At 37.8% G+C, this 25,510-nt stretch overlaps 1 protein-coding gene across 3 annotated transcripts in view; it reads left to right on the forward strand.

The window, feature by feature from the left end:
- LOC127416149 (epithelial splicing regulatory protein 2-like) overlaps nucleotides 1-21,474 on the forward strand; it is a 35,370-nt gene extending 13,896 nt beyond the window's left edge. For 2 of the 3 annotated variants that reach the window (XM_051655330.1, XM_051655322.1), the window contains 14 exons: nucleotides 2,941-3,054; nucleotides 3,423-3,537; nucleotides 3,716-3,811; nucleotides 3,939-3,993; nucleotides 5,567-5,677; nucleotides 5,995-6,127; nucleotides 6,435-6,477; nucleotides 8,309-8,610; nucleotides 10,863-11,099; nucleotides 12,200-12,398; nucleotides 13,223-13,412; nucleotides 15,520-15,703; nucleotides 19,126-19,227; nucleotides 19,793-21,474. In XM_051655330.1, the coding sequence (XP_051511290.1) occupies nucleotides 2,941-3,054; nucleotides 3,423-3,537; nucleotides 3,716-3,811; nucleotides 3,939-3,993; nucleotides 5,567-5,677; nucleotides 5,995-6,127; nucleotides 6,435-6,477; nucleotides 8,309-8,610; nucleotides 10,863-11,099; nucleotides 12,200-12,398; nucleotides 13,223-13,412; nucleotides 15,520-15,703; nucleotides 19,126-19,212 (1,866 nt within the window). In that variant the 3' untranslated portion in view covers nucleotides 19,213-19,227; nucleotides 19,793-21,474. The remainder of the gene's footprint in view (nucleotides 1-2,940; nucleotides 3,055-3,422; nucleotides 3,538-3,715; nucleotides 3,812-3,938; nucleotides 3,994-5,566; nucleotides 5,678-5,994; nucleotides 6,128-6,434; nucleotides 6,478-8,308; nucleotides 8,611-10,862; nucleotides 11,100-12,199; nucleotides 12,399-13,222; nucleotides 13,413-15,519; nucleotides 15,704-19,125; nucleotides 19,228-19,792) is intronic. The other variant, XM_051655339.1, reaches the window with a different exon arrangement.
- Nucleotides 21,475-25,510: the final 4,036 nt, after the last annotated feature.

Genomic DNA, 25,510 nt, shown 5'->3' on the forward strand with positions numbered 1-25,510 from the left:
GCTTTAATTTACAGCTACACACACATCCTCCATCCTTCTCATGTCAGAGCCGCTTACCGGGGAAACTTGAGAAGCGATCATACTGGCCAGCTTTTCTAAATACTTGGGAATCGAACGAAGATCTAACCGACAACATTTATCCTTAACCAAATGACGAGGCCGTTGTGCAAGTCCAATGCAGATGAATGAGAAATAAGCGAGTAAAAGATAATATATCCATGTTTTGAACCATAAAGAATAAAAAAACACTTACAGTACTCAAGCTGTACATCCCAAGAAACCTCACAAAAATCTAAAACTCCAGCAACTTTCCTCATGTCCCGATTCCCATATTGACATGTCCCATTCAGAAGTGATTATCCCTATACCCTGTTCCCTTTTGAAGACAATTATTTTTAAACTTAATGGAATTTCTGTTTGGAACGACCCTACAGCATAGGCTGTGCTCCCTGCAAGTGCCCTGCGAAGGCATGATCAGTGGCAGCTAGAACACAGCCAGGCGCGCTAAACAATTGTAGGGGGAGGGGGCTTTCTCATTATAGAAAGCATTGGATTGGACAAGGTTTCTCAACCTCTGTGGCATCATGGATATTCCTGAGTATTTTTAGCCGGAAGAGAGAGACTGCAGAATTTTTTCAACATTTAGATGTACACTAGCATATACTGTAGATTACATTGAAGCTAATAGATATGGATTTTAATTTTGATTTCATGGGGCCAAATGTATTGGGCCAAGATGGTTAATGAAATAAGTAGGTCTGTCAATCAATTCAAATTAAGCAAATTAATTACATGATATACCGAATTAATCGCAAATAAAAGTATTTGCAGAGAAAGGCCCCTAAATAACAATAATTCAGTAAATAATGACTAAATATAATTATATTTAAATAATTATAAATAAAATATATATTTTAAATATAATAATTCAGATCATTAAAAAGCATGAAATTTTTATAATATTACTATGGCAGATGAGTAAACCACTGATAAGACAATATCATTAAACACAAGGCATACAGTCCAAAGCAATACATTATGCAACTGAATTCATCAGTCTGTCTGGGATAGATTTATTACAAGGGCTTTTTTAAATACACATGCCTCAGATGGACGCTTTTGGAGCATCTCACTTTGGTTGCGTCACATCATAGACACAGCGTTTTTAGGTTGCTGTTTCACGTTAAATGTAGCTGAAAACTTAGAAAACAGGTCTCGAGACCCCTGCATTCGGAATTGCGCTCCATCCAGCTGTGTTTGAACGCATCTTGTGCTGTCGCTGTGTAATCAGGGATAAGACTCCAACCATAATGGCATACGATTTAGAGGGATTTAATACTTCTTGAATACTTAACCTGTGCACTTTAGGGACAGCCAGACCAGTTTTATAACATGTGAACCCTTTGTTACACTCTGGAACCCAGTCTTTCAACCATGCTACTGAAAGGTTTACCTATTCATTCATGCTCCATTTGAGCTCACAGTTTCATATCCACTGCGTTGAATGACATTCAGTAAATTTGTGGATAAACTTATTTACGTTTATTTGGATAACTTGAACAGAGCTGTAGTTGCACTGCCTTGCTAGATTGTGGTTGTGCTTTTGTTTTTGTTACAAATTGCGTTAAGCACTCCTGCCCACTGATAACAATGCAAACACATCCATCGTGGTATAGAAAATTATCGGTTGACACATTTTTACCATTGAATGGTATATACGGTCACACCACCCATCCCTAGGTCTCTGTTTGTTTTATAGGGATTTAAGCATTGCATTTGCATTGTTATAAGCTTCTGGGTTTGAATTGAACATTGGAAACATTTGAGTTATGTCCAGGTAAGGACAGGTAAGGAGTGGTGGTGGCGTAGTGGGCTAAAGCACATAACTGGTTATCAGATGATTGTTGGTTCGATCACCACAGCCACTACCATTGTGTCCTTGAGCAAGGCACTTAACTCCAGGTTGCTCTGGGGTATTGTCCCTGTAATAAGTACACTGAAAGTCACTTTGGATAAAAGCATCTGCCAAATGCATAAATGTAAATGTAAAGGTAAGTGTCAGTTATCAACTGAAAAGATATTAAGAAGATAGCATTTGAAAGTCAAATCAATGGCCATCATGTCCTAGTTGGAATTTAGTCAGTACTGTTGTTTACCGATACTGAGATGGTTAAGTTGTCTAAATATCTGAAATAGTTCATTAAAGGCTCAGTGTTTATTGCTAAACACAGGTGTATGTGGGAGCCCCTGTTGTTGGGAACAAGCGGATGGTGTGTTTTTGACGCTGGAGAAATGCTCTGCAATTGTTTTTTCATCCATCACTATGGTCACGTGCAATACTTTATCTGAAAGGTCTACCACGTCCATGGCTCACTTCCTGTATTTTCACCAAACCGGTCTGACCTGCTACTTAATCTCCAAAACAAGCACACACATGCGCACATGTACACGGAACTGCGTGTGCATATCTTACAACATACTGTGGGTGTCCTCTATGGTGCCCTTGACATTGAGTTTCAGCTTTTAAAAACATTTTAAGTTTGTTTGATGGTTAATCTATATCTGTCTAATTATCAGAGGGTATAAGAGTTTAATTTCACTACTTCAGCAGTGTCACATGTTGTTGCCTGCTAGAATAGAAATGTGAGGCACTTAGCTTAACAATTTTGCAGTTCATATAATTAACATAAAAAATAATATTTTCAGATCAGCACATTTTGAATTAACAAACTCATAATTTTAAATTATTGACCGTGTCATATGGCCAAATTTTAATGTTTGTGTATGCATGGAATAGTATAGTTGTATAGTTATTTTCACAAAGCTGTCGATTTTAGAATACACATACAGAGAAGTAAATAAATTGCTTCTAATGCTGTTGTTTTAGAATGGATTGTTCCTTCGTTTATTCTCCCCTTTTCATTGTCTCTTTGTTTCCAGTTTTATCAATCAGTGTCAACTGAACTGAAGTCTTTGGGCAGAAGCTCCTACACGCTGTGTGTGGACGGACCACTGCTTATCCGACAGGTGCTGCACCCCGAGGCCTCCAAAAAGGTAATCCTCAAATATCTCCACAATTACCTTGGATGGTTTAAAAGAAAAAGAAAAGCTTGTGTGTATTTGTGGGGGCTTTTGGTGCATGTACACAGCCTTTTGACTTGTGTGTAGCTGTTTTTGCCGCTATTTTCTGACATTTCTAATTTAGCTGTCAGTCCAGGTGTAATCTGTTTACCAGAAGCATGTTATAATCTTCACAGGAATGCTGGCTCTTGCAGAGTACATTAAAGCTCCTTCAATCCTTTTTCCTTTATTCCTTTTCACTCATCTTTACTGCTTGCTCTCCTCTGCCCATCCCTCAGGCTCCTCCTAAACATATTTCCCTGGTTGAATACCCCTGATTTGCCTGTCTATGTGTTTTGTAGAATCTGGTCTTGCTTGAGTGTTTCTACTCATTCGTGGACTTGAAGAAAGAGTTTCACAAATGCTGCCCCAACGCAGGCCCTGTCAAAGATGTCACTCTGCCCTCCATGCTGGACTGTATCCTGCCTCTGAATCTAGAAGGACAGAAATAAGGATATGCTCTTGGTTTTTCTCTGCTGTATATAGGTGTTGCCGCTATTAAAATGACTTAAAACAACATTAAAATATTGTGAATGCATGTCTTTTTACATGCCTGTATGTGCATATGGTGTTTGTGCCTTGACCCTGTTTTCAGATGTGTGTATTCCAGCAGTCGTGGATAAGGAGGCAGGACTGAGTGAGGTGAAGACAATGGTTTTGCTAATGCTGCACCTCCTTGCTGAACCTTATAGTGAGTCATACGACATAATGGATTCATCCATGCTTTCAAAATCAAGTCGCTTATGTATCTTTCTTTTGATGTGCACAACTTGGCATGTTGCTTATGATCTCAATTTAGTAACTTTTATTCTTTGTAGATCACAAATTCTCCACTTTTGAGACTGTAAACTACAAATTTGAATCTGGAGCATGGTACGTACTCAGTAGTCATTGTAGGTCTACTTTTTGTTTCGGCACATAAACGCAACATATTTTGTTTGCCTGAATTGTGAATTTTCATGTGACTGCTGGTAATCAGAATGTTCTTAACCCTTTAAGCTTGGATCGGCCCGCCGATAATAAAAAAAATAAAAAAAATAAAAATATGAATTCAAGAACTTCAGTCTTGACCGACACAAAAAAGTTTTAAAACTTAGAAGCTGTACTTCACAATGCATGTAAGCATTATGACCAAAATTGAACAAGTGCTTTGAAATTGGCAGACAAATCAGAAGTGTTCCGTTTTGGTAATTTATTAATAATTTTGCACTGTACGTATTATTGTAATTGGCAAACACATCAAAATGATAAAATAGCGAGTAATAGCTAAGTATATGTCTTTGACATACATGATACATGTAAACAGGTGTTGCTTTTAAGCACGTTTTCACTTATAACTTCACGAAAATTAAACAGAACGTAAAATATCACATACCATTACTTAGAGGAGGGGATTCCTGTAAAAACGAGCCCACACACAACATAATTGGATGTATAGATCATTAGATAATCCACACAATGCACAATGAGCACACAGCACATGTGCTATTTTCTGGCTAGAAACACGTTAGCTTTCCTGGATCAGATGACTTCATCGGAAATTATGTACTACGTTGTCCAGTGTCATGGAACGCTAAACATATTGTATCAGGATTCAGATCGCTGCAACCAGGGGTGTAAGTCATCCACATATGGGCAGAGAGGATCATTCACTCTAATCACATATGGCCACTAGGAGATGACGCCAAGTACATGACACAGACTCGATGACTCAAATGACACAGAATGGAATGAGATCTTGTTACTCAAGCGAGCATGTTCTTATGTACAATTATTATGTTTTATTGTTTAGAGAGACTTTTGGACACTTGGAGATGTTTTTGGACCCTAGGATAAATTATTTACTTTTGATTGCTTTGTAGTATCAACACAATATTTTACTCTGTTACAGTTGACATGATTGGGAAATAAAGCAAAAGCAATTTTTTGGAGCTACCTTATTTACAGCCATAAATATGTGTGTGTGTGTGTATATATATATATATATATATATGTATATGTATATGTGTGTTTGTGTAAAATCAGAATAATAAGAAAAAAGTAAATTTTGGGCTCAAGTTTTTTTATTGTTTTTTTATTTAATTTTTTCAGCAGTTTCTGTGGCTGAGAGTCTCATAATTTATCATAATCTATATCATTAAAATTTTTTTTAAAGTTTTCTTTAAAATGATACCAAACAATTGACCCTCTTTGGTATTTTTATAGAGTTATAAGCCTTTTATTTTTGGCATACTACAGAAACAGGAAATCTTTTAAAACACCTTCAGAGCTTAAAGGGTTATGTAATTTGTTCATAGTCTGATTTGTTAATTTTTACCATAAGCCTTATCATACATGGATGGGAAATATTTTTAAATAGTGTCATATTATTTTGGTTAAAAATCAAAAGGGCTGCTGAGGTTGAGTGATTGTTACTTGTGTGTCTGCATGTGTGCATGGATTCCAGCAGTAAGACAGAAGCTGTGGACAGTGAGACCGTCATCAGAGCTCGTGGGCTGCCGTGGCAGTCGTCTGATCAGGACATCGCTCGCTTCTTCAAGGGCCTCAACATTGCCAAGTGAGATTACAACTCAGTGCAACTCTGAAACACACACTCTCTATGATGCCGAGTATGCACTCAGAAAAGACCCTTAAGTACACATTAACAGTGTAATGCAAAACTCACTAAGACCCTGAAGGTAAATCCGGCCAAATGAAACATCAGGACTTTCATTGGTGGAAGTGGAACACTTGCCTGGCTCACAGTAACTAAACATTTTGGAGATTTAGAAAAGTTGTTAAATATTGCAAACACATTTGTTATGTTGTGTTGTAAGAATGTGCATTGATCTCTGCTTTTATTTGATTGTATACCTTCATTTGTGTGTTTATCAGAGGCGGTGTTGCGCTGTGTCTAAATGCTCAGGGCCGGAGAAATGGGGAGGCTCTGGTGCGCTTCATAAACTCTGAGCACAGAGACATGGCACTGGATAGACATAAACACCACATGGGCAGCAGATACATAGAGGTGAGTTCATCACCTCACAGCATCCAAACTATAAGTATGCTTTATTTTACTCAAATCACCTCTGGCATAAATGTGACTATATATAAAGGAGTCCTGCAACAGATGGGATGGCTCCCATAAGGCATAGGGTGGCCACACCAAATATGTTTTTTTGTTGTTTTTTTTTTTACTGCACTTTATATGAAGTTAAGTGATAAAATTATTCATGGCATTATTTTTTGAAAAAATCCACACTATCCAAAATTTTCTCATAACTACCTAAAACTTTTGCACAGTACTGTATATATGTGTTTACCTCTTGTTTCAGGTATATAAAGCCACAGGGGAGGAATTTCTCAAGATTGCTGGAGGTGAGAGACATGCTAGTCTTCAGTTGTGAATGAATTTAGCCAGACAATATGAACAGAAACAATCCCATTTGTAGAGTCACCATCTGTTATTCAAAGGTGTGTGTATGAGTGTCCCTCACCCCCCCCCCCCCCCCCTTTTTAGGGACTGAAAGGTTCTTTGTCAGTCTCTTCCCCTTTCTGACTCATTTTAGGCAGGTAAAGGGGGAAACTCTACTCTACTTCCCTCCTGCCCCCCGCTCTGGCCAAACCAGAGAAAGAGAGCTGTTCCCTCAGGGAGAAAGATGGGTCAGCAGCCTCTGAAAAGCCTCACACTGCTCTCACACACAGCAGGTGTAAAAAGACAGAGGCTTGCAGAGATATAATTACAGTGCATGTGGATGTGTCTGTTGAAAGGTTTTAGGGTAGCTGAAAGTATACCCAGAACGGATGTTCTGACATGATGTTCATTCTGTAGTTTTTTTGTTTTTGTTTACCTTTTTAGCCTATAGAGACCCTGTGAAATTAAAACTGGGGTTTTGTGGCTTTTTGTCCATATATTTTTACCTTAGAAGTCATCTATGTCAGGGTTTCCATTAGTTGGCAATTACCGTTTTTTGACCATTAAAATGTCCTAATGTCCAACAAATTCAATCATAGTCAGACACGATGTCCGGTGAAAATATTAACACAATTATTCAGCAATACCTTTAGCTGATGTCACAAATGTACAGTGTGTCGCCATGCCAATGATAACATCACTTCGCTGCCACAGGGGTTTAAACTTCCCCGAAGCTTGTGGAGTCCTAATCCGCGACTACAACTGGTTGTATCCCGCACACTGGCAAAAGCAGCCTATGTTATTCATGCATGCCTGCAGTAAGAAGCTTCAGAATCACATTAAAACAGCCTTTCATTGCTGTCTTCTGGAGACAAGAACACCAGGCTTATGTGTATCTCAAATTGTAGAGAAACACTGGAGAAACATTTGATTTCACTTTGGCAGCAAAACACTTTTGTGCTATGAAAAATAGGAGGAAAATAAAAAATAAAGAGCCAAATTATATGACATAACTAACGATTTGTTATTTTAATATTTATTTATAAATTAAAAGATATGTGGCAAGTTGCAGTTTAGAATTTTTTTTTTTTATTAGACGCTAATTCCATGATGGTCATTTTTTTTAATTATTTTTTTTAATGAAAAAGCAGCTATAATGAACAATTGTTTTGTCTTTCATTTGACTTGATTGTTTCATTAATAGCCTATATCACATTACTATTCATAGTCCATTGCGTTTACAGCCTACAATAAACAGAGAAATGAGATGACCAGATTTTTCCCCATTTGTTTGGCAAACTGGGCCGGCACCAAAATGTCATTGCGGAAACTCTGATCTATATCCTAGTTTACTTCTGAGTTGAAAAAATAAACTTTAAGCAGATAGATGCAGTGGCTCTTCTGGGAAAACGGGCCAAAAATATTGCACTACACAGATTTTTGTTCAATCAGATGTTCCCTATAATAAAAACGTCCCACCCCTAATACCGCCTGTCACCAACTAGCGCGTCAGCAACTAGTGCGTCACCAACAAGCCTGTCACCAACTAGCCTGTAACAAATCATGGTTCATGGCTGTGATGTATAGTAACTAAAGCCATTTGGCTATCTAAAGATAAATGGGATAATATTTTGGATATTTCCCACCCAAACGTCCTGTTTCAGTAGGAAATACGTCAACACAGGAAAGAAAACTGTACTCATCAAGTGATTTCATGATGTCTCTGAAGTAGCTTGCACAAGGCTACACTGCTTTAACTTTAATTTGCTAATACAATTTCACAATTTTTGACAGGCACATCCAATGAGGTAGCTCAGTTTCTTTCAAAGGAAAACCAGGTGATTATCCGAATGCGGGGTCTTCCATTCACTGCTACTCCTCAGGATGTCCTGGGGTTCCTAGGCCCAGAGAGCCCTGTGACGGATGGGACGGAAGGGCTTCTGTTTGTGAAGTACCCTGATGGACGTCCAACAGGTGATGCTTTTGTTCTCTTTGCCTGTGAGGAATATGCCCAGAACGCCCTAAAGAAGCACAAACAAATCCTGGGCAAGAGATATATCGAGCTGTTCCGCAGCACTGCAGCTGAAGTCCAACAGGTAGAGACAAAACTTTTTATTACTTTTAATCAACAGAAAATCCAGCAAATTATGCCAAGATGGTGCATGTATTGGTTCCCTTTTAGAGGTCTTCTAACATCATGATATACAGTGGCCCCCAAAATAGTATTTGGACACTTAAGCTTAAAATAAATTCCACTTGGTTTGATATTATAAAGAAATTTAGTACAAAAACACTTTTCATGCAAAACATCCGCAAAAACTTTTTTCGGTTTCAACATTTAAACAACAGATACAGGTGCATCTCAATAAATTAGAATGTCGTGGAAAAGTTCATTTATTTCAGTAATTCAACTCAAATTGTGAAACTCGTGTATTAAATAAAATCAATGCACACAGACTGAAGTAGTTTAAGTCTTTGGTTCTTTTAATTGTGATGATTTTGGCTCACATTTAACAAAAACCCACCAATTCACTATCTCAAAAAATTAGAATATGGTGACATGCCAATCAGCTAATCAACTCAAAACACCTGCAAAGGTTTCCTGAGCCTTCAAAATGGTCTCTCAGTTTGGTTCACTAGGCTACACAATCATGGGGAAGACTGCTGATCTGACAGTTGTCCAGAAGACAATCATTGACACCCTTCACAAGGAGGGTAAGCCACAAACATTCATTGCCAAAGAAGCTGGCTGTTCACAGAGTGCTGTATCCAAGCATGTTAGCAGAAAGTTGAGTGGAAGGAAAAAGTGTGGAAGAAAAAGATGCACAACCAACCGAGAGAACCGCAGCCTTATGATTGTCAAGCAAAGTCGATTCAAGAATTTGGGTGAACTTCACAAGGAATGGACTGAGGCTGGGGTCAAGGCATCAAGAGCCACCACACACAGACGTGTCAAAGAATTTGGCTACAGTTGTCGTAATCCTCTTGTTAAGCCACTCCTGAACCACAGACAATGTCAGAGGCGTCTTACCTGGGCTAAGGAGAAGAAGAACTGGACTGTTGCCCAGTGGTCCAAAGTCCTCTTTTCAGATGAGAGCAAGTTTTGTATTTCATTTGGAAACCAAGGTCCTAGAGTCTGGAGGAAGGGTGGAGAAGCTCATAGCCCAAGTTGCTTGAAGTCCAGTGTTAAGTTTCCACAGTCTGTGATGATTTGGGGTGCAATGTCATCTGCTGGTGTTGGTCCATTGTGTTTTTTGAAAACCAAAGTCACTGCACCCGTTTACCAAGAAATTTTGGAGCACTTCATGCTTCCTTCTGCTGACCAGCTTTTCAAAGATGCTGATTTCATTTTCCAGCAGGATTTGGCACCTGCCCACACTGCCAAAAGCAGCAAAAGTTGGTTAAATGACCATGGTGTTGGTGTGCTTGACTGGCCAGCAAACTCACCAGACCTGAACCCCATAGAGAATCTATGGGGTATTGTCAAGAGGAAAATGAGAAACAAGAGACCAAAAAATGCAGATGAGCTGAAGGCCACTGTCAAAGAAACCTGGGCTTCTATACCACCTCAGCAGTGCCACAAACTGATCACCTCCATGCCACGCCAAATTGAGGCAGTAATTAAAGCAAAAGGAGCCCCTACCAAGTATTGAGTACATATACAGTAAATGAACATACTTTCCAGAAGGCCAACAATTCACTAAAAATGTTTTTTTTATTGGTCTTATGATGTATTCTAATTTTTTGAGATAGTGAATTGGTGGGTTTTTGTTAAATGTGAGCCAAAATCATCACAATTAAAAGAACCAAAGACTTAAACTACTTCAGTCTGTGTGCACTGAATTTATTTAATACACGAGTTTCACAATTTGAGTTGAATTACTGAAATAAATGAACTTTTCCACGACATTCTAATTTATTGAGATGCACCTGTATATTGGTTCAAAATGAAGACAAAAGATTCTGGTTGTCAAAATTACTGTTAATGTCCATGGTTAATATGATGAACTACACCTGTGGTTACTCTGCCAGAACTTAGGGGAACTGACTTCATACAGCTGTTAAAGACCTTGAATGATCTTAACTAGTTGGCTAAAAGTAACTGAAAACATGGCTCAGAAGGTCTAGTAATTGGTTTGCATTAGACACAAAATATCAAACCAAGTGGCATCTGCAATGACATTTGTCCAAATACTTTTTGGGGCCACTGTATGTCTTTTATTAGATTAAGCCTGCCATTAGCAACACTATATCTTGTATGAAACACCATCTTGTTCATGTTCAGAATAACAGCACTTTACATAAATTTGTAATAATTGCCCTCTTTTTGTGTGTATTTTGAAACTAGGTGTTGAATCGTTACATGTCCACTCCACTGATCTCCACTCTGCCGCCTCCACCCCCTCCGATGGTCTCTGTGCCGGTTCTAGCCAGCCCACCCTTCATTACTACTGGCAGCATGCGAGACTGCATCAGGCTGAGAGGTCTGCCATACACCGCTGCCATCGAGGACATTCTGGAGTTTATGGGCGAACACACTATTGATATCAAACCACATGGAGTGCACATGGTCCTGAACCAGCAGGTGAGAGAGGAACAGACTCCATGAAGAGCTTTGTATGAATGGCGTACTGCTGTGTAACTCTACTGATGCTGTTTGAAGTCGGAGAGAACAGATTCTGATTTGAATTTACAACTGTCTGTCTCACTCTGTTCATAAGCTCATAAGATGTTCGTTATTATACAACAGTTAGTTCCAGGTCCTCTAATTTGATTGGACAGGTGGTGTTCCAAGAGTGCTGATATATCTTTTATAACAGCATTTGAACATTTGTATCACTCTGATTGTCTGTGTTTGTGACGTTCCAGACAAGCTGTCAGTCTGACTGTTGCTTGGTGGCACACAATAATCAATATTTTCGCTAGTGTGGAGAAATGTAGACAGAATAACTGGTTGTGTTGTGTCTAAAATGTTAGTGCAGTTTTTGTGTATTGAACTGTAGTATAAAAGCAATAACGCACTCATTATTGTACTGTTGATATTAGATGTAGACCGATATGTCAGTTTTACAGATTAATCAGTGCCGATAGTTGCTTTTTGGAAATATCAGTTATCAGCAAAAATGTATGCTGATAGTTTCTTTTTTCCTTTTATTCCTCATCAATAAACCTCATCTAGTAAAACATATACACATAAACTCTTCATCTGGTGAATATATTGGCTGTAAAAAGTGTCATTTGGTAAATACCTACATATTGAGCATTGTAAATTAGCCAAGTCTCTGTCTTTAAAAATAAGAGTCTCCGGTGTATTTCGGACTTGTTTGAAGTTGAAAGTCCCCCGTAATACAACAAATAGTAATTTTCCTACTTATTTTTGAGATTTTAGTTGCACAATAAACTGCTTTTGGGATTTTATTCATTTTGGACTCTTGTAGCCTCAATGTCTGTGCCCTTCATGGTAAGGACAGACTAAGATTTTTTTAATATTCTATAAACTGATTAAACTGTCGACTGATTAATCGGTCATCTGCATTTTATTACCTTACCTTAGTTATCGGTATCAGCAAAATCCACTATCGGTCGACCTCTAGTTGATACATGGTTAATGAAACAAGAAATATCAAACATTTTTAGCATGACCTTTGTTCTCTCCCCACTCTTGCTTCTTGGCCTATCATTTAGGGTCGTCCCTCCGGTGATGCCTTTATTCAGATGAAGTCAGCTGACCGTGCGTTTATGGTGGCTCAAAAGTGCCATAAGAAGATGATGAAGGATCGTTATGTGGAGGTGTTCCAGTGCTCCACTGAGGAGATGAGCTTCGTGCTGATGGGGGGAACTCTTAACCGCAGCGGCCTGTCGCCGCCTCCCTGCAAACTGCCCTGTAAGAGAGACTGCACTCGCTGATACATAAAAGTCCCTGCAGTGCAGTTGACTATTGTACCAGAACACATCCTGTTAGGAAAATATTAAATGGGGGACTTTTTTTTAATGTTCATGGTTTTAGGAAAGTGTTATAAGATGAGCTATGCTATTACGTTGGGCTGTTGTGTAGCATGAGCCAGCAGGTGTAATTTGTTCCTGTTAAAGAGATGAAGATCTGTGTGTGTATGCGTGGATTGTTCTAGTCTGTGCTGTTTTACTCTTATCAGTTTGGCCGTTTGAGATTAGATTTCAGCTTATCTCCAAGAAAACAGTGTGATCACCTCTGTCACTGATCTAAAGGTGCAACATTTTGGCATTTAGAAAGAGCAAGCCGGTATCGGCACTAAAGGAAGGACTGTTTACTCAGTGATTTGATCTGGTTATTTGACCTTGGCTTGAGAATGGGCCGTATGTGCTCAGGCCACATCAGAGGAGACTGTAGATGTCCTGTGCCAGTTGAGCTAAGTATACATGACATGCACATACTCTGTAAGGTCAGCTGTGTGGGTGTGTGTGTGTGTCTGTGAGAGAGATTTTCCATGCTTGCATTACCTGTTTTGGTCTAAATATTTAAGTATTTTTGAGTACAGAGTGTCCATGTGTGTTTACCATATCTTAACTATATTTTAGCATAAGGTATGGTCATTTTCTTCTGCAGATTGTATTGAGGAGGGTGTCTTTGACTTGCTTTGTTTTTTTTTATTTTTTTAAATGCACTTTGAGATTTACATTCATAAGATGTCAGTGTGTGTTTTGCTAAAGCACTTTGTCCTGTTCTCTCAGGTCTCTCTCCACCAACCTACGCGGCATATCCGGCAGCTGGAACGATGCTTCCCTCTGAAGCAGCGTTGTTTCAGCCCCCTCTGCTGGCCACTCCAAGAACTCCACAGCCCCCAACACACAGCCCTTTAGCCTACTACTCTCCACCACCACAGCTTTACATGAACATGAACTACACTGCCTACTACCCCAGGTACAACATTTACACATGTGGCTCTGATTAGATTAATAAACATAACACAATATATACAAATAATTTCCCTTAGTTTATTGTCTCCATTTATTAACATTAGCATTTCCTTTATGGCATGTAAAAAGTAATAAGCCACAAGCCTGTGCCTTGCAGTGATTTAAATATGGTGAGCCCAGAAGATTCACTTAACTATGGTGTAGTTAGGCACAATTTATTTATTGCTGTTGCTGTTGCTATACAATTTTTCAGTTTAGTTCACCCAAAAATGAAAATTCTAATTTACTCACCCTCATTCAGTGATGGGCAGTAGCTTTGCTACAGATAGCGAAGCTGTTAGCCTAACTACATTTCTGAGTAGCGAGGTGGTAGCTTTGCTAGTTTTTAAATCAAGTAGCTTTTCAGTAGTGAAGCTCTCACTTGCCAACACGCTCATGGAATATTTTCAAACCCTGAAAAAGATGACGCTGGTTGCAGTGGATCTACAATCAATGGAAACCAAACATGCTGATGCGTCCTGTCGTTTGCCAATGATGAAGAATAGTACTGGTGCACTATGTCTGCCGTCGCATCATCCAGGTGGATGCTGCACACTGGTGGTGGTTGAGGAGAGTCCCCTGTTCACTGTGTAAAGCGCTTTGAGTGTAGTGTCAGAAAAGTGCTATATAAATGTAACGTTCAAGAAGGTCTTTATAAAGTTCAACACGTTTGCAGCTTGTAAACGACTTCTGCAGGTAAATACATTGTCCAGCCAAAAGAGTATCAAAACATGTATTCGCCTACACGAAAACACACTTTTGTGAAAACACAAAAGTACCATGGCATTACCATGTACCTGGGAGCACCATGTTAATACAATATATGAATATGCTAATAATATATCAAATTACTATGGTAGTAACATGGTATTTTTTTGAAGTACTTTGAAGCACCATGCAAATACAGAATGGCACATAAATATGGTAGTTGTATTTCAAAGTACCATGGTATTACCATCTGATACCATCAGAAATCACATTGTTGTTGCCCAGATGTGCTCTCACACACACACACACGCACACACACACACACACACACACACACAATAAATTTGGCCTCTGATCAAAAGCTTCCAGTACATACAGAAATACAACAGCTAGACATAGAATTACAGGATATATCCTATAATTCTGTTTCAGGATATATCCTGTAATTCTGTTTAGCTGCTGTATTTCTGTATTGTATAGATGAATATACAGATGAATAGTATACTGTATGTACGCACTCAGAGTTTTTATACAGGAATGTGGAAATTAAATTGTTTAAATGGGAATGGGTTAGAGGTAGTTGTAGAAATCTGAAAAATAAAATGTAAAAATTGTAATTTTTCATATTGAATACGTGTTTGTAGAGGTAGTAGTATAAATATGAAAAATAAAATGTAAAAATATTGATTTTACATGTTGAACACATGGGTTTGTATAAGTAGCATGTTTAAATATAAATTTACATTTTGTTTTTAGATGCACATACCGGTACGTATTGCACCATACTGTATACTTGTATACTGTATTGCACAAAACTGTAATATTCTGTACCATGGCATTGATAAACATCATGTGAATAAGTCTTTTAGGTGTTTTGTCTGACAGTATGCTCCGTGAATCTGCGGTTAAAAAAAATTAAGTAGCTTAAATGTAGCAAGCTGCTTTTGGCGTGTAACTTGTAGTGTAACTTGCTACTTTTTTCTGAAGTGTAGATTTTATCTTAGCTTAACTAATTTTTCTGTTGAGAAGTTGGTAGCTTAGCTAGCTAAATATTTTGAGTAGCTTGCCCAACACTGCCCTGATGTCATCCCAGACTTTATTTCTTTTGCTGAACACAAATACAGATTTTTAGAAGAATATCTCAGCTCTGTAGGTCCATATAATGCAAGTGAATGATGATCAGGTCTTTTGAAGCTTCAAAAAGGAGTATTATTTTTGTTACATTTGTTACCATGTCTTATTATAATGAAAAATAAATCTGATGTCACCACTTAACACAATGTGACCACTTTATTTCTCATTGTGGAAAACTGTTTTCCACTCAAACTCCTCTCTCTCTCTCTCTCTCTCTCTCTGTCCACTAGTCCTCCAGTCTCGCCCTCCACTATGAGTTATTTTGCGGCCCCACCGGGTTCAGTAGCAGCTGCTCTGGCGGCCCAGACAGCCCCTAACATCCTGCCTCCTCAGCCTGGAGCATTGGTGCGAATGCAGGGCCTGCCGTACAACACCGGGGTCAAAGACGTCCTTAGCTTCTTTCAGGGATATCAGGTGACTCCATTTCACTACTCACTCATTCATTCAGATTCACCAAGTAACTGAGCTTCAGAGGAGTGGAGCAGTAGGCTATAAAGGGTTGAACTTGGTACTCGGTCTGCACTTCTGATATTGATTATTTATTTTTTGCTTAAAACTGATGTGTGTAATTTTTGGATGTTAAAATTCTTCCTCGGATCCCAATGTAATATGCAGAGCAATAAGTAAGCCATTCTGGAGGTTGATTTCACCTAAAGATGTAACACTATTGCTCTCTGGCGCTATCAAAATATTCCTCAGTTTGTTTGAGCCCAGCCTGAAATGTTAACATTAACTCAACCGGGGCCTGGGTAGCTCAATGGTAAAAGACGCTGGCTATCACCCCTGGAGTTTCGCTAGTTTGCTAGTTCGAATCCCAGGGTGTGCTGAGTGTCTCCAGGCAGGTCTCCTAAGCAACCAAATTGGCCCTGTTGCTAGGGAGGGTAGAGTTACATGGGGTAACCTCCTCGTAGTTGCAATAATGTGGTTTGTTCTCGGTGGGATGCGTGGTGAGTTGAGCATGGTTGCCGCGGGCGTGGCGTGAAGCCTCCACACGCGCTATGTCTCCGTGGCAATGCACTCAACAAGCCATGTGATAAGATACGCGGGTTGACAGTCTCAGACTTGGAGGCAACTGGGATTCGTCCTCTGCCACCCGGACTGAGGCGAATAACTACATGACCACGAGGACTTAAAAGCACATTGGGAATTGGGCATTCCAAATTGAAAAAAACAAAACAAAACATTGGCTCAACCAATAATATGAGTTCGGGGCGGGTCAATCTGTGTGTACAACTAACGGAAGATGGGGGGAGTTTTCTGGAATCTTTGAAAATGGTGATCATTTTTGCAATCCCATTTAGTGAATCTAGTTGCACAGAAATTACACATTTCAGCTTTAAATGAAGTGAATTCACAGTACAATACACTTGAGTAAATTAAAGATCTAACGTCAGTGTTTGCTGTTGGTCCTCTCCTGAAAATTCAGGACACTGGTTCTAGACTATGCTTTTAGATATGTGATTATATATGATTTGGTACTTTTCACTTGGCCTTATCTCAACAACACACCGCTAAAATAGTTTACATTGCATTATAGTTTTATATAGCCTAGTGTTTGTGCTGAATCATTTTGTACATTTTTGTCCCTCCTTATTAGCTGACACCTGATTAGGGGGAGTCTTCAGAAGATGGTATGGCATCTACACTCGGAGAAGGAGGGAAGAGGGTTGTAAAGGATAGAGGGATGGTTAGATGGAAATGAATGATGCTTTGTTGTGGGCACGGGTCTTTGTGTGCTTTTTCTCTCACAATATGCAGTCAAGGAGATTTTGCAGTTATTATTTAATTAAATGTTTATTTTAAATTATTGCGGGGTGGGGGAGGGTAGATCTGTCTTCAGCATTCAGTGTCCCTGCCCTCCCCTTTGAGATGTGTGATACTCTGAGCTATGTGTGTACCTGAGCTGTGTGTGTGTGGCGCAGTTCACAGAGCGTAGGACAGTGACGCGTGTGTAAAAAGCTGAATTCAGGTTTGACATCTGGCTGAACTGATGAAATGGATCCGAGCCCAGTCCACCCTCCAAGTGTGCTTTTAACCTCTGAGACAAAATGCACACTACAGGCCTCTGTGTGCGGGAAGTGTTTCTTTTTGGCAGGTGGTTTGCCCCCCCCCCCCCCCACACACACACTTTTCTATATCTATAGTGCATTCATGCTTCCACATCTTGTGTGTGCAACCATGTATGATGCATACTTTTTTTTTTTTTCTGTTGTGCAGTGTATTTTGGGTGGTGTTTGTTCTGTGTGCCGTTTAAAGAGATATGTTTGGGGATATATGGGTATCACCTCTTGTGTTATGCTATAAGGCAATGAGCATCAGATCTGTGTTAGAATAAAGAGCCTTTTAAAGAATCCATGATAATAAGGTGACAATAGTTTTGTAACTCCAGTAACCTATATTTCAATATACCCAAAAGCCCTTAAAGGAATATTCCGGGTTCAATACAATCTGGCTCATTAGACAGCATTTGTGACATAATGTTGATTACCACAAAAAATTATTTCGACTTGTCTGTCCTTTTCTTGAAAAAAATCTAAAATCAAAGTTACAGTGAGGCACTTACAATGACAGTGAATGTGGCAAATTTTTGGAGGGTTTAAAGGCAGAAATGTCAAACTCATATTTTATTAAAGCACTAACATAACATTTTCTGTTAAAACCCATGTATTATGTGAGCTGTAGAGTTGTTTAAATCATTGTTTACTGGAATTATAGTGGTTTTGGCATTATGTCATCATTACATCGAAGTTGTAAAATTGACAATATCTTTACACAGAAAAGGTTAGTAAGCGATTTTATCACACTAAAATCATGTTAACATGCATATTGTTTATGTCTTGTGTCAATACTTTTTAAACTGCGAGTATTTTAATGTTAACAGATTGGCCCCATTCACTGCCATTGTAAGTGCCTCACTGGAACCCAGATTTTTATAAAGAAAAGGAGGGGCAAGTCAAAATAAATTTTTATGGTAATTAATATAATATCACAAATGCTGTCGATTGAGCTTTAACTTGTTTTGAACCTGGAATATTTCTTTAAAGATTTTTTACTTCACATACATTCAGTATTCAAACAAACACATACAGTAGAAATTAGGGGTGTGAATATGTGATCTGACAATGATTTGATGTAATTATGAGTCTTAACTAAATGTTAAAATGCATTATGAAAACTTTGAAAAATCATGAAAATTGTTTGTCGTGATTTGTTTTTTATATATATATATATACATAATTATTATTTTGCTAAGAAATGAATGCATAATACATTGGATATACGTTTTTATAGAAATTATAATGGATTATTACACAGCTTTTTGTCAATTGCTGCAGTCAGTTCAGTCAGATATTTTTATTGACCACTAAACTATATAATTGACCATTGTGTCATGCAATTTTCTGCATATCTGTGCTAGATTCAAGTATTTCGAATCACTCCATGGTCTGTCTTGTGTAATAATACAAATAGTTTCAACTCAACTCAAGTATTTATCTGATTGGTTAGAAGCTGTGTAGTAAGCGGCATAAAGTATAGTCAGCTGGTCATTATCACAAAATAAACCCATACCTATCATCGCGCCAGTGTTTATTATGCGATAATGACTTGATAACTGTACATTATCCTTTACTTAATAAATTCCTTAAATGTATTACATGCAATCAATACGTTGAATTTACACTGTCAGATCAATGCGTCTTTACCCCCCTAGTAAATCGTGCATACACAACTCTGCTGTCACCTGTATATGTAGTACCACCATTGAGAGAAGTGATGAATGTTGAATGAGTGTAAAATGAGGCCTGTAGCACTGACTTTGGCTCATTGTGCTGTAGTACGCTCCTGAAGACTACAGCAGCTTGGTTGGAGTGAGTGATCAGGGCCGGACTCTCTTTCAGCCTAAAGAGTGGCTGTGTCTGTAAGGGGAGCTCCTGCAGGTAAGGCCCCCCCGACCTGAACCCATCGCTTCTGCATGGATGAATACTCTAAGCCATCTCCTTACTACCATTGCTCTAGGATTACCTTCAATCAGAAGTGGAGTGCAGAAATACTCTATTCGCTTGTCTTCTCTTCTCTTATCTTCATCTTTGTAAAGCTACACTCTCTGCCTCTCACTTAATTAGTCCTAATATGCTTCAGATGGGCTATTGGCTGCTGTGTTAAAAACCTTGAGTTGTAATGATGCTCTTTCTCTTTGATTTAACCATATTGGTTTGGGGTTTGAATGCTTTGTTGGACAGCATCACTGCTGCAAACCTCCTCTGCTTTTATAAGGGTGTTCTAATGAATCTCTACGTATAATCACATTCCTTTGAGTTGATTTGTCATCATTACTTCAGTGTGTGAAGGGTTTTATGCAAGAATGCCTCAATGGTACTTAACCCAAATTCAAATCTTGTTTCTCTCAGGTTTCTATGCATGTGGAGGGATCTTGATCTTCTTAGACCTTTGTAAGTCATTCCAGTGGTGGTATTTTTTTAATGACTCTGTGTGTTTGTGTAGCTCCAGGCGGACTCTGTGCTCATGCTGTATAATTGGAGTGGTCAGCGTAGTGGGGAGGCTCTGGTGACCTTCCCAAGTGAGAAGGCAGCAAGACGGGCCGTGGCTGAATGCTCTAACCTTCCCCTCTCCGGCCACCCCATCCGCCTGGTCTGCTGCGAGTGACCAAACACGGACCGCCACACCCACCGAGGGAGGACCGCACTTCACCCGTCTCACCCCTTTCTCCCTCATTACCTGTCTTATGGCTTTTCGGACAGTTTTCCCTCTACTCTTGATGCAAGGTAGTAGTTTAGGAGGGGACCTGACACAGAAACACTATGTATATGTTTATGTATATGTTAAACCCATAACAGCAAAGTAACAGTGCCTTGCTGCTTGTGTAAATGCGAGTATTTGTGAGAAAGAGCAATGGCATGCATGTGAAATTCCGTTCCTTTGTGTGTCTTTTGATCAAGAACTCTTTATTCTATTTCAGACTTTATAGGAAACTTGTAACATTGAAAGCCTTCAGTTTATGCAACAAAAACTTCAGCAGAAATTGTTCATTTTGGTGCAACACCACTACATTTATCTTGCATATTGATATCATTCCTGAAACACCATCCCATGTAGTCCAGTAAACTAATGTTATGCCATAGTCTTCACCTTGCACTAGGGACACTGCAAAAAAGTATTTTTGTCTTGTTTTCCTGTGAAATGCATTCTTAAACATTCTTAAAACATGATTTATTTACTTGTCAAGCAAAATGGAATAAGATATTAATCTTGTTTAATACATCTGACAAAATTTAGTGAAATCTGCCAATGGGGTAAGCAAAATAAACTTGTTTCCCCTTTGAATTAAGTTTCTTTTTCTTACCTGTTTGGCAAATCATTTTTTCTTGTTTTAAGCATATATCATACTAAATTTGATTTCTCTGGAAACAAGACTTCAAAATCGTATGCCAGTTTGCTTGTCAAGTAAATAAATCACGTTTTAAGAATGTTTAGATATTTTTATTGGAAAACAAGACAAAAATACTTGTCTTGAAAATCATTTTTTGCAGTGGAACCAAAAGGTAATGCAATGCTGTTTTATTGCCATTAAGAAAAAAAAAAAAAAAAAAAAAATAGACTTATTCAGCTGCATTTAAAGTGCAGTGGGATTCCAAGTAAAGACTAAGACTATTGTGTTGCATGTAGGATTAAAAAGGGCATAATGGTTTTCCAAGTGAACGTGCACTGTTGGAAAGAAACTGTGTACTCCCTAGAACTGCATGAACTGATTTTTAGTTTAATCCATTCAAAGGTAAGGGAACATTTTTTTTATTTAAGTAAAATATAAGTGTGATCTGCATGCTTTCATGCTCGTTCTTTATCGATTGAATTGACAGTCTGGCCACATTAGAGATTATGTGCAGATTATGTGCAACTATGCCAGGGTCTCACCTTGTTTTTTGACTTGCAAGAAAATGCAGGCTACTTCAGTTCTTTTCTACTGATAGCAGGCTGCTAGGATCATGTGCAGTTTTTTATTTCATGACTACATATTACCCAGAGTGCAATACAGGCTAAACAAAATGGCACACCTCCCTAGTGTAAGAGGGGGCATTTTTCCTTTCTAAAATGTATGAATTGTGTATGTATGTGAATATGTGACTCTTATATGCAACAAATAAATTGATATTGCTCTGACATAACCATGTCAAAGTGGTACATTCATTTTATTTATTTTTTCAAAACTTTTACAACCATAAAAATATTCTCAAAATGTTTCATCTAGGATTACTAAGGCATTATTTTGGGGGAACCTAATCAAAGAGTTGTCATTTTCACTTTGGCACAGCGCTTTGATATGTATGATTCTGATTGGTCAACCTGTGGCCTGATTGGCTTATTGGCAATATTTTGGCATAATGGATGCTTAATTGTTTCATTTGACCATTGTCCCAAATTAATCTACATAGCTCTGCTAGTTTAATGTCTCTCATATCACTCTGCTCATTCTTTCTTTTCCCATAATTTCTCAATCAAATCAGTAACTTGAGTACAGTTATAACGCTGAATATTGACTTTCTCATGCAATTTGTTACGGTCATATCAGTATGCACATTCGCATTCTCTCCCTCTGGGAAATTTGAAAGACATGATCCTCATTATTACAAAATTATTTGAGACAAACTGTTTTGGGTGTAAGTTTTATATTTTCTTTGTGAATAAATCCTTGTTTCCGTCTGACCATGAACAACCTTGTTGTAATTTGTTTACTTGAAATTAATTTGTTTTGGGACATGCTAGGATGCAAAGTCACTAAGAAAAGGTTTCATACATATGGAAGTGCAAGAAATATTCAAAATGTGTATAGTATATTGAACTACCCCACTGAATTGATGGTCAACTCTTTCACTGATGTTCTCTCAAATGTTTAATTCGTTGAAAAATTTGATAAAACACCATAAGAGCTAAAAGCACACTTGCAAACAAAGCATACAATCACTACAAAGGACCACTGTTAAAACACAATAAATACACTTTACAGTTTTTACAGTTGTCCCAGGGTAGTGTTACAACAATACCTGGCATGAGGACAGTTGCCACAAAAACACTCGTTTTAATTGCGGAAAATAGGAACTATATGTGTAGTTTTGATTATATTTATTTGGTTGGTACACAGATAAAAGCATCTCATGTAAAAATGGGTGTTTATTTCAAGTCATTAATTGTGAAGTATAAAGCTGAAAGTGTTAAAACTGTGCTTGGACTACTCTATTTATTAGTTGAAAAAGGTAATATGCTGAAATGTTTGAAAAAAGTATTTTTGATAACTTATTACTATAAGTTTTGAATGTTTACCACTTGAGAAAATAGTGCCACAGCAAATAAAAATAATAAAATACTGTAAAGTCAGGCTTAGGGGTTGGGAAACTAAATGGCCCATTACTAAAACCAGGCCCACTGGGCTTTATATAGTTATATAAATTTGGAGTAATTTCCACGTAAAATGGACCTTCTCAAAAACTTTCCTCTGGATTCCCCAGATTTGTTTGTTAAATGTTTATGTTAGTGAATTCCAAACATTCATAAAGAAGGGGCGTGTGCACGTTCATTCACAATTATCATAATCCACACCCATGAAAACGCCAGATAAGGAAGGCACCAGACTCGCTTGTAAATGCTGTTACCATCTATGCGGACCAGTAATGAAATCGTTTTTATGAATGAAGTGCATTCACATCTTAAATATTTGATTTTGCAAACACAATAGCATCTCAAAGAAAGTGAGGACTTATTTTTGCAGTCATATGATGCTGTTTTGTGAATCAAAGTAAGTCAATAAAAATGGTTTGACATATGAGTGTAAAAAATGTTCAGTACTGTACACGGCAGGAGGAGGATGTCCACCACCATTAACCTTCTCTGGTTCAGTTCACAGGGCATCACCAGCATCATTTGTGACACTTCTCGGGTAAATCATGATGGTAACAGTGATGTACGTGCAACTGAAAGAAATTTGAGAATTGAATATAATGCCTGAAGAAGATCTATGACCGAAATGCTGTAAGATATTACAAATTTACAAGCTATATACTATGACAATGTGCATGCTTTTTCTATTTCTTCCCTGTTGTATTGTGTACGCACCTGCCCTTGAGGTATTTATTTATAGGTTTAACAGTTGGAAAAAAATTATAATTTGAAAAAATAAATTCAATCTGTACAGAAATGTTTCTAAATAAGTATAGGCTATGGTTTAAAAAGAAAACTTTTCTTTTTTTTTTTTTTTTTTTAAAGGCTAATTTTACTCAATTAATTATTAGTTATTGTTTTTTTTGTTTTTGTTTTTTTCATTATTTAATTTCACTTCTATCAAAATGTAGTCATGACAGTTCGCCTGACAGAACACACGTTCGGACACACACATGGACGGGAGCAGGTGTCAATTTTGTTAGTACCAACTAATGTTTTGAAAACACGAAAACTTTAATGAATCAGAAAATTTACATCAGAACGGCCTTGTGGACGATTTACACAAAAATCCGTTCTGCTCGTGTTTCATGAATGAGGCCCATTGTCTGTATTCCACCTCATCCATTTTTTGCGAGAATATTGCTATTCCAACTTTTCTTGATTTGGCTTTGAAAATGAAATGTTCATGCATAATGAAGAGAAACCAGACCTCTGCCCTTGATGCCATTTAAAATGTCCCCCTCCATTTTGGTTAGTATTATTTTCACATCTTTTAAAATATATTTTATAATTTCTAAAACATATAAATATAATGCTTAATTTCCTAGAAGTAACACCCCAGGATATAATGGTTGCTGGGCTCCAGGCTTTATTACTTCTACAAGCAGTCATTTTTTAATTATTTAAGTCTCCATGCGTGGACATTACGTTTTGGCTTCCTTATAGGTTATGCATAATTTAAATTCATTTAAACTGACTGATCTCAGTTCAGGAGACTCTGGGCTGTCATGGCTTTATATGAAGTTAGGATGAAAATAAGGTGCATTTCAAACTGTTCTGAGACCAGTGCAGACAGACAGCACACTGGAGGTTAATCCCTTATTAGGGAGCATCTGCTTTCCTATGCAGCTAAGTGAATTTACTCCAAACATCTGGTCAAAAGTTCAGTTTCAGGCTGCAGATGATGTTTGGACCACTCAACATGTTTGGCAGACATGGGACAATGGTAATCAGTACATAGATTCAGAATTTATAATGTATAATTTCATTTTAACATGGTTGGCAGTGATTGGATGATGCTGGCCATTACTTTGAATCAGAATGAATTATGCTAATTTCTAATGTAATGTCTGTAACATCTCAAAAACATGAATAACCAACACTCCTGGAAAAAATCTGACTTTCTATAGCTTGGTATTATTTAAAATTTCACAACTTAGTCCCACTGTTCACATATGTGGACATGCATTTGTATTTTTATTTTTTATGTTTCTTAGGGGCTAGTTACAAATGAAAATGCACACAACAGTCACGATTAGGTCTCAGGAGGTAAAAATGTAGATTTTGGCTTTATCTTAGATATCAAATGTACATACACAAATGGAACGACATACGTTTATTAAATTATTAGGGAAATGAAAACGACGGATAAAAATAGACCTTGACAGAAATGTTTTAACTCTATCATTGCACATAACTGACAGATAATGATTATTTGTAGTGCAACCTCTGATTGGGATAGAAATACCAATGGTGAATAAAATAAAATGTATAATTATTATAAGAAAAGAATAAGAAATCGTTGCTGTCCGATGCAAAACACGTATCTCCACTTTTGGCAATTTTGACTTTTTACCATAGACAGAATGCGCCAAATGACCTCTTCCTACTGTTTGAATTGTGCATCGAAATGACCAATGAAAAGATGTTTAATCAGGCTGTCTGTTTAACAAGTATATTGTAAGATAGTTTATGACAAAGAGTTTTTCTATGCTCTTGAAAAATTTGTTTTTTGGAGATACGTGTTTTTCATCAGACAGCAACAAAATTTAATAAAGGTTAATTAGAATATAGCAAGAATAAGATGTAAAATAATTATAGTTTGAAAGTTTAGCATTATTTAAAATATCAGGGGTAACTTCAAGTAAAAAATTTAGGTCATAGGAGCTGAGCAGACAAAAAAGTTTGTGAACCCCTGCACTAATTGAAGACATTTGTTTCTTGATGCATTTCATGATCCGGGACACAATGACCAGTGAGAGCGAGAGACTG

Source organism: Myxocyprinus asiaticus, chromosome 2 (assembly GCF_019703515.2).
Source record: "Myxocyprinus asiaticus isolate MX2 ecotype Aquarium Trade chromosome 2, UBuf_Myxa_2, whole genome shotgun sequence".
Taxonomy (NCBI): domain Eukaryota; kingdom Metazoa; phylum Chordata; class Actinopteri; order Cypriniformes; family Catostomidae; genus Myxocyprinus; species Myxocyprinus asiaticus.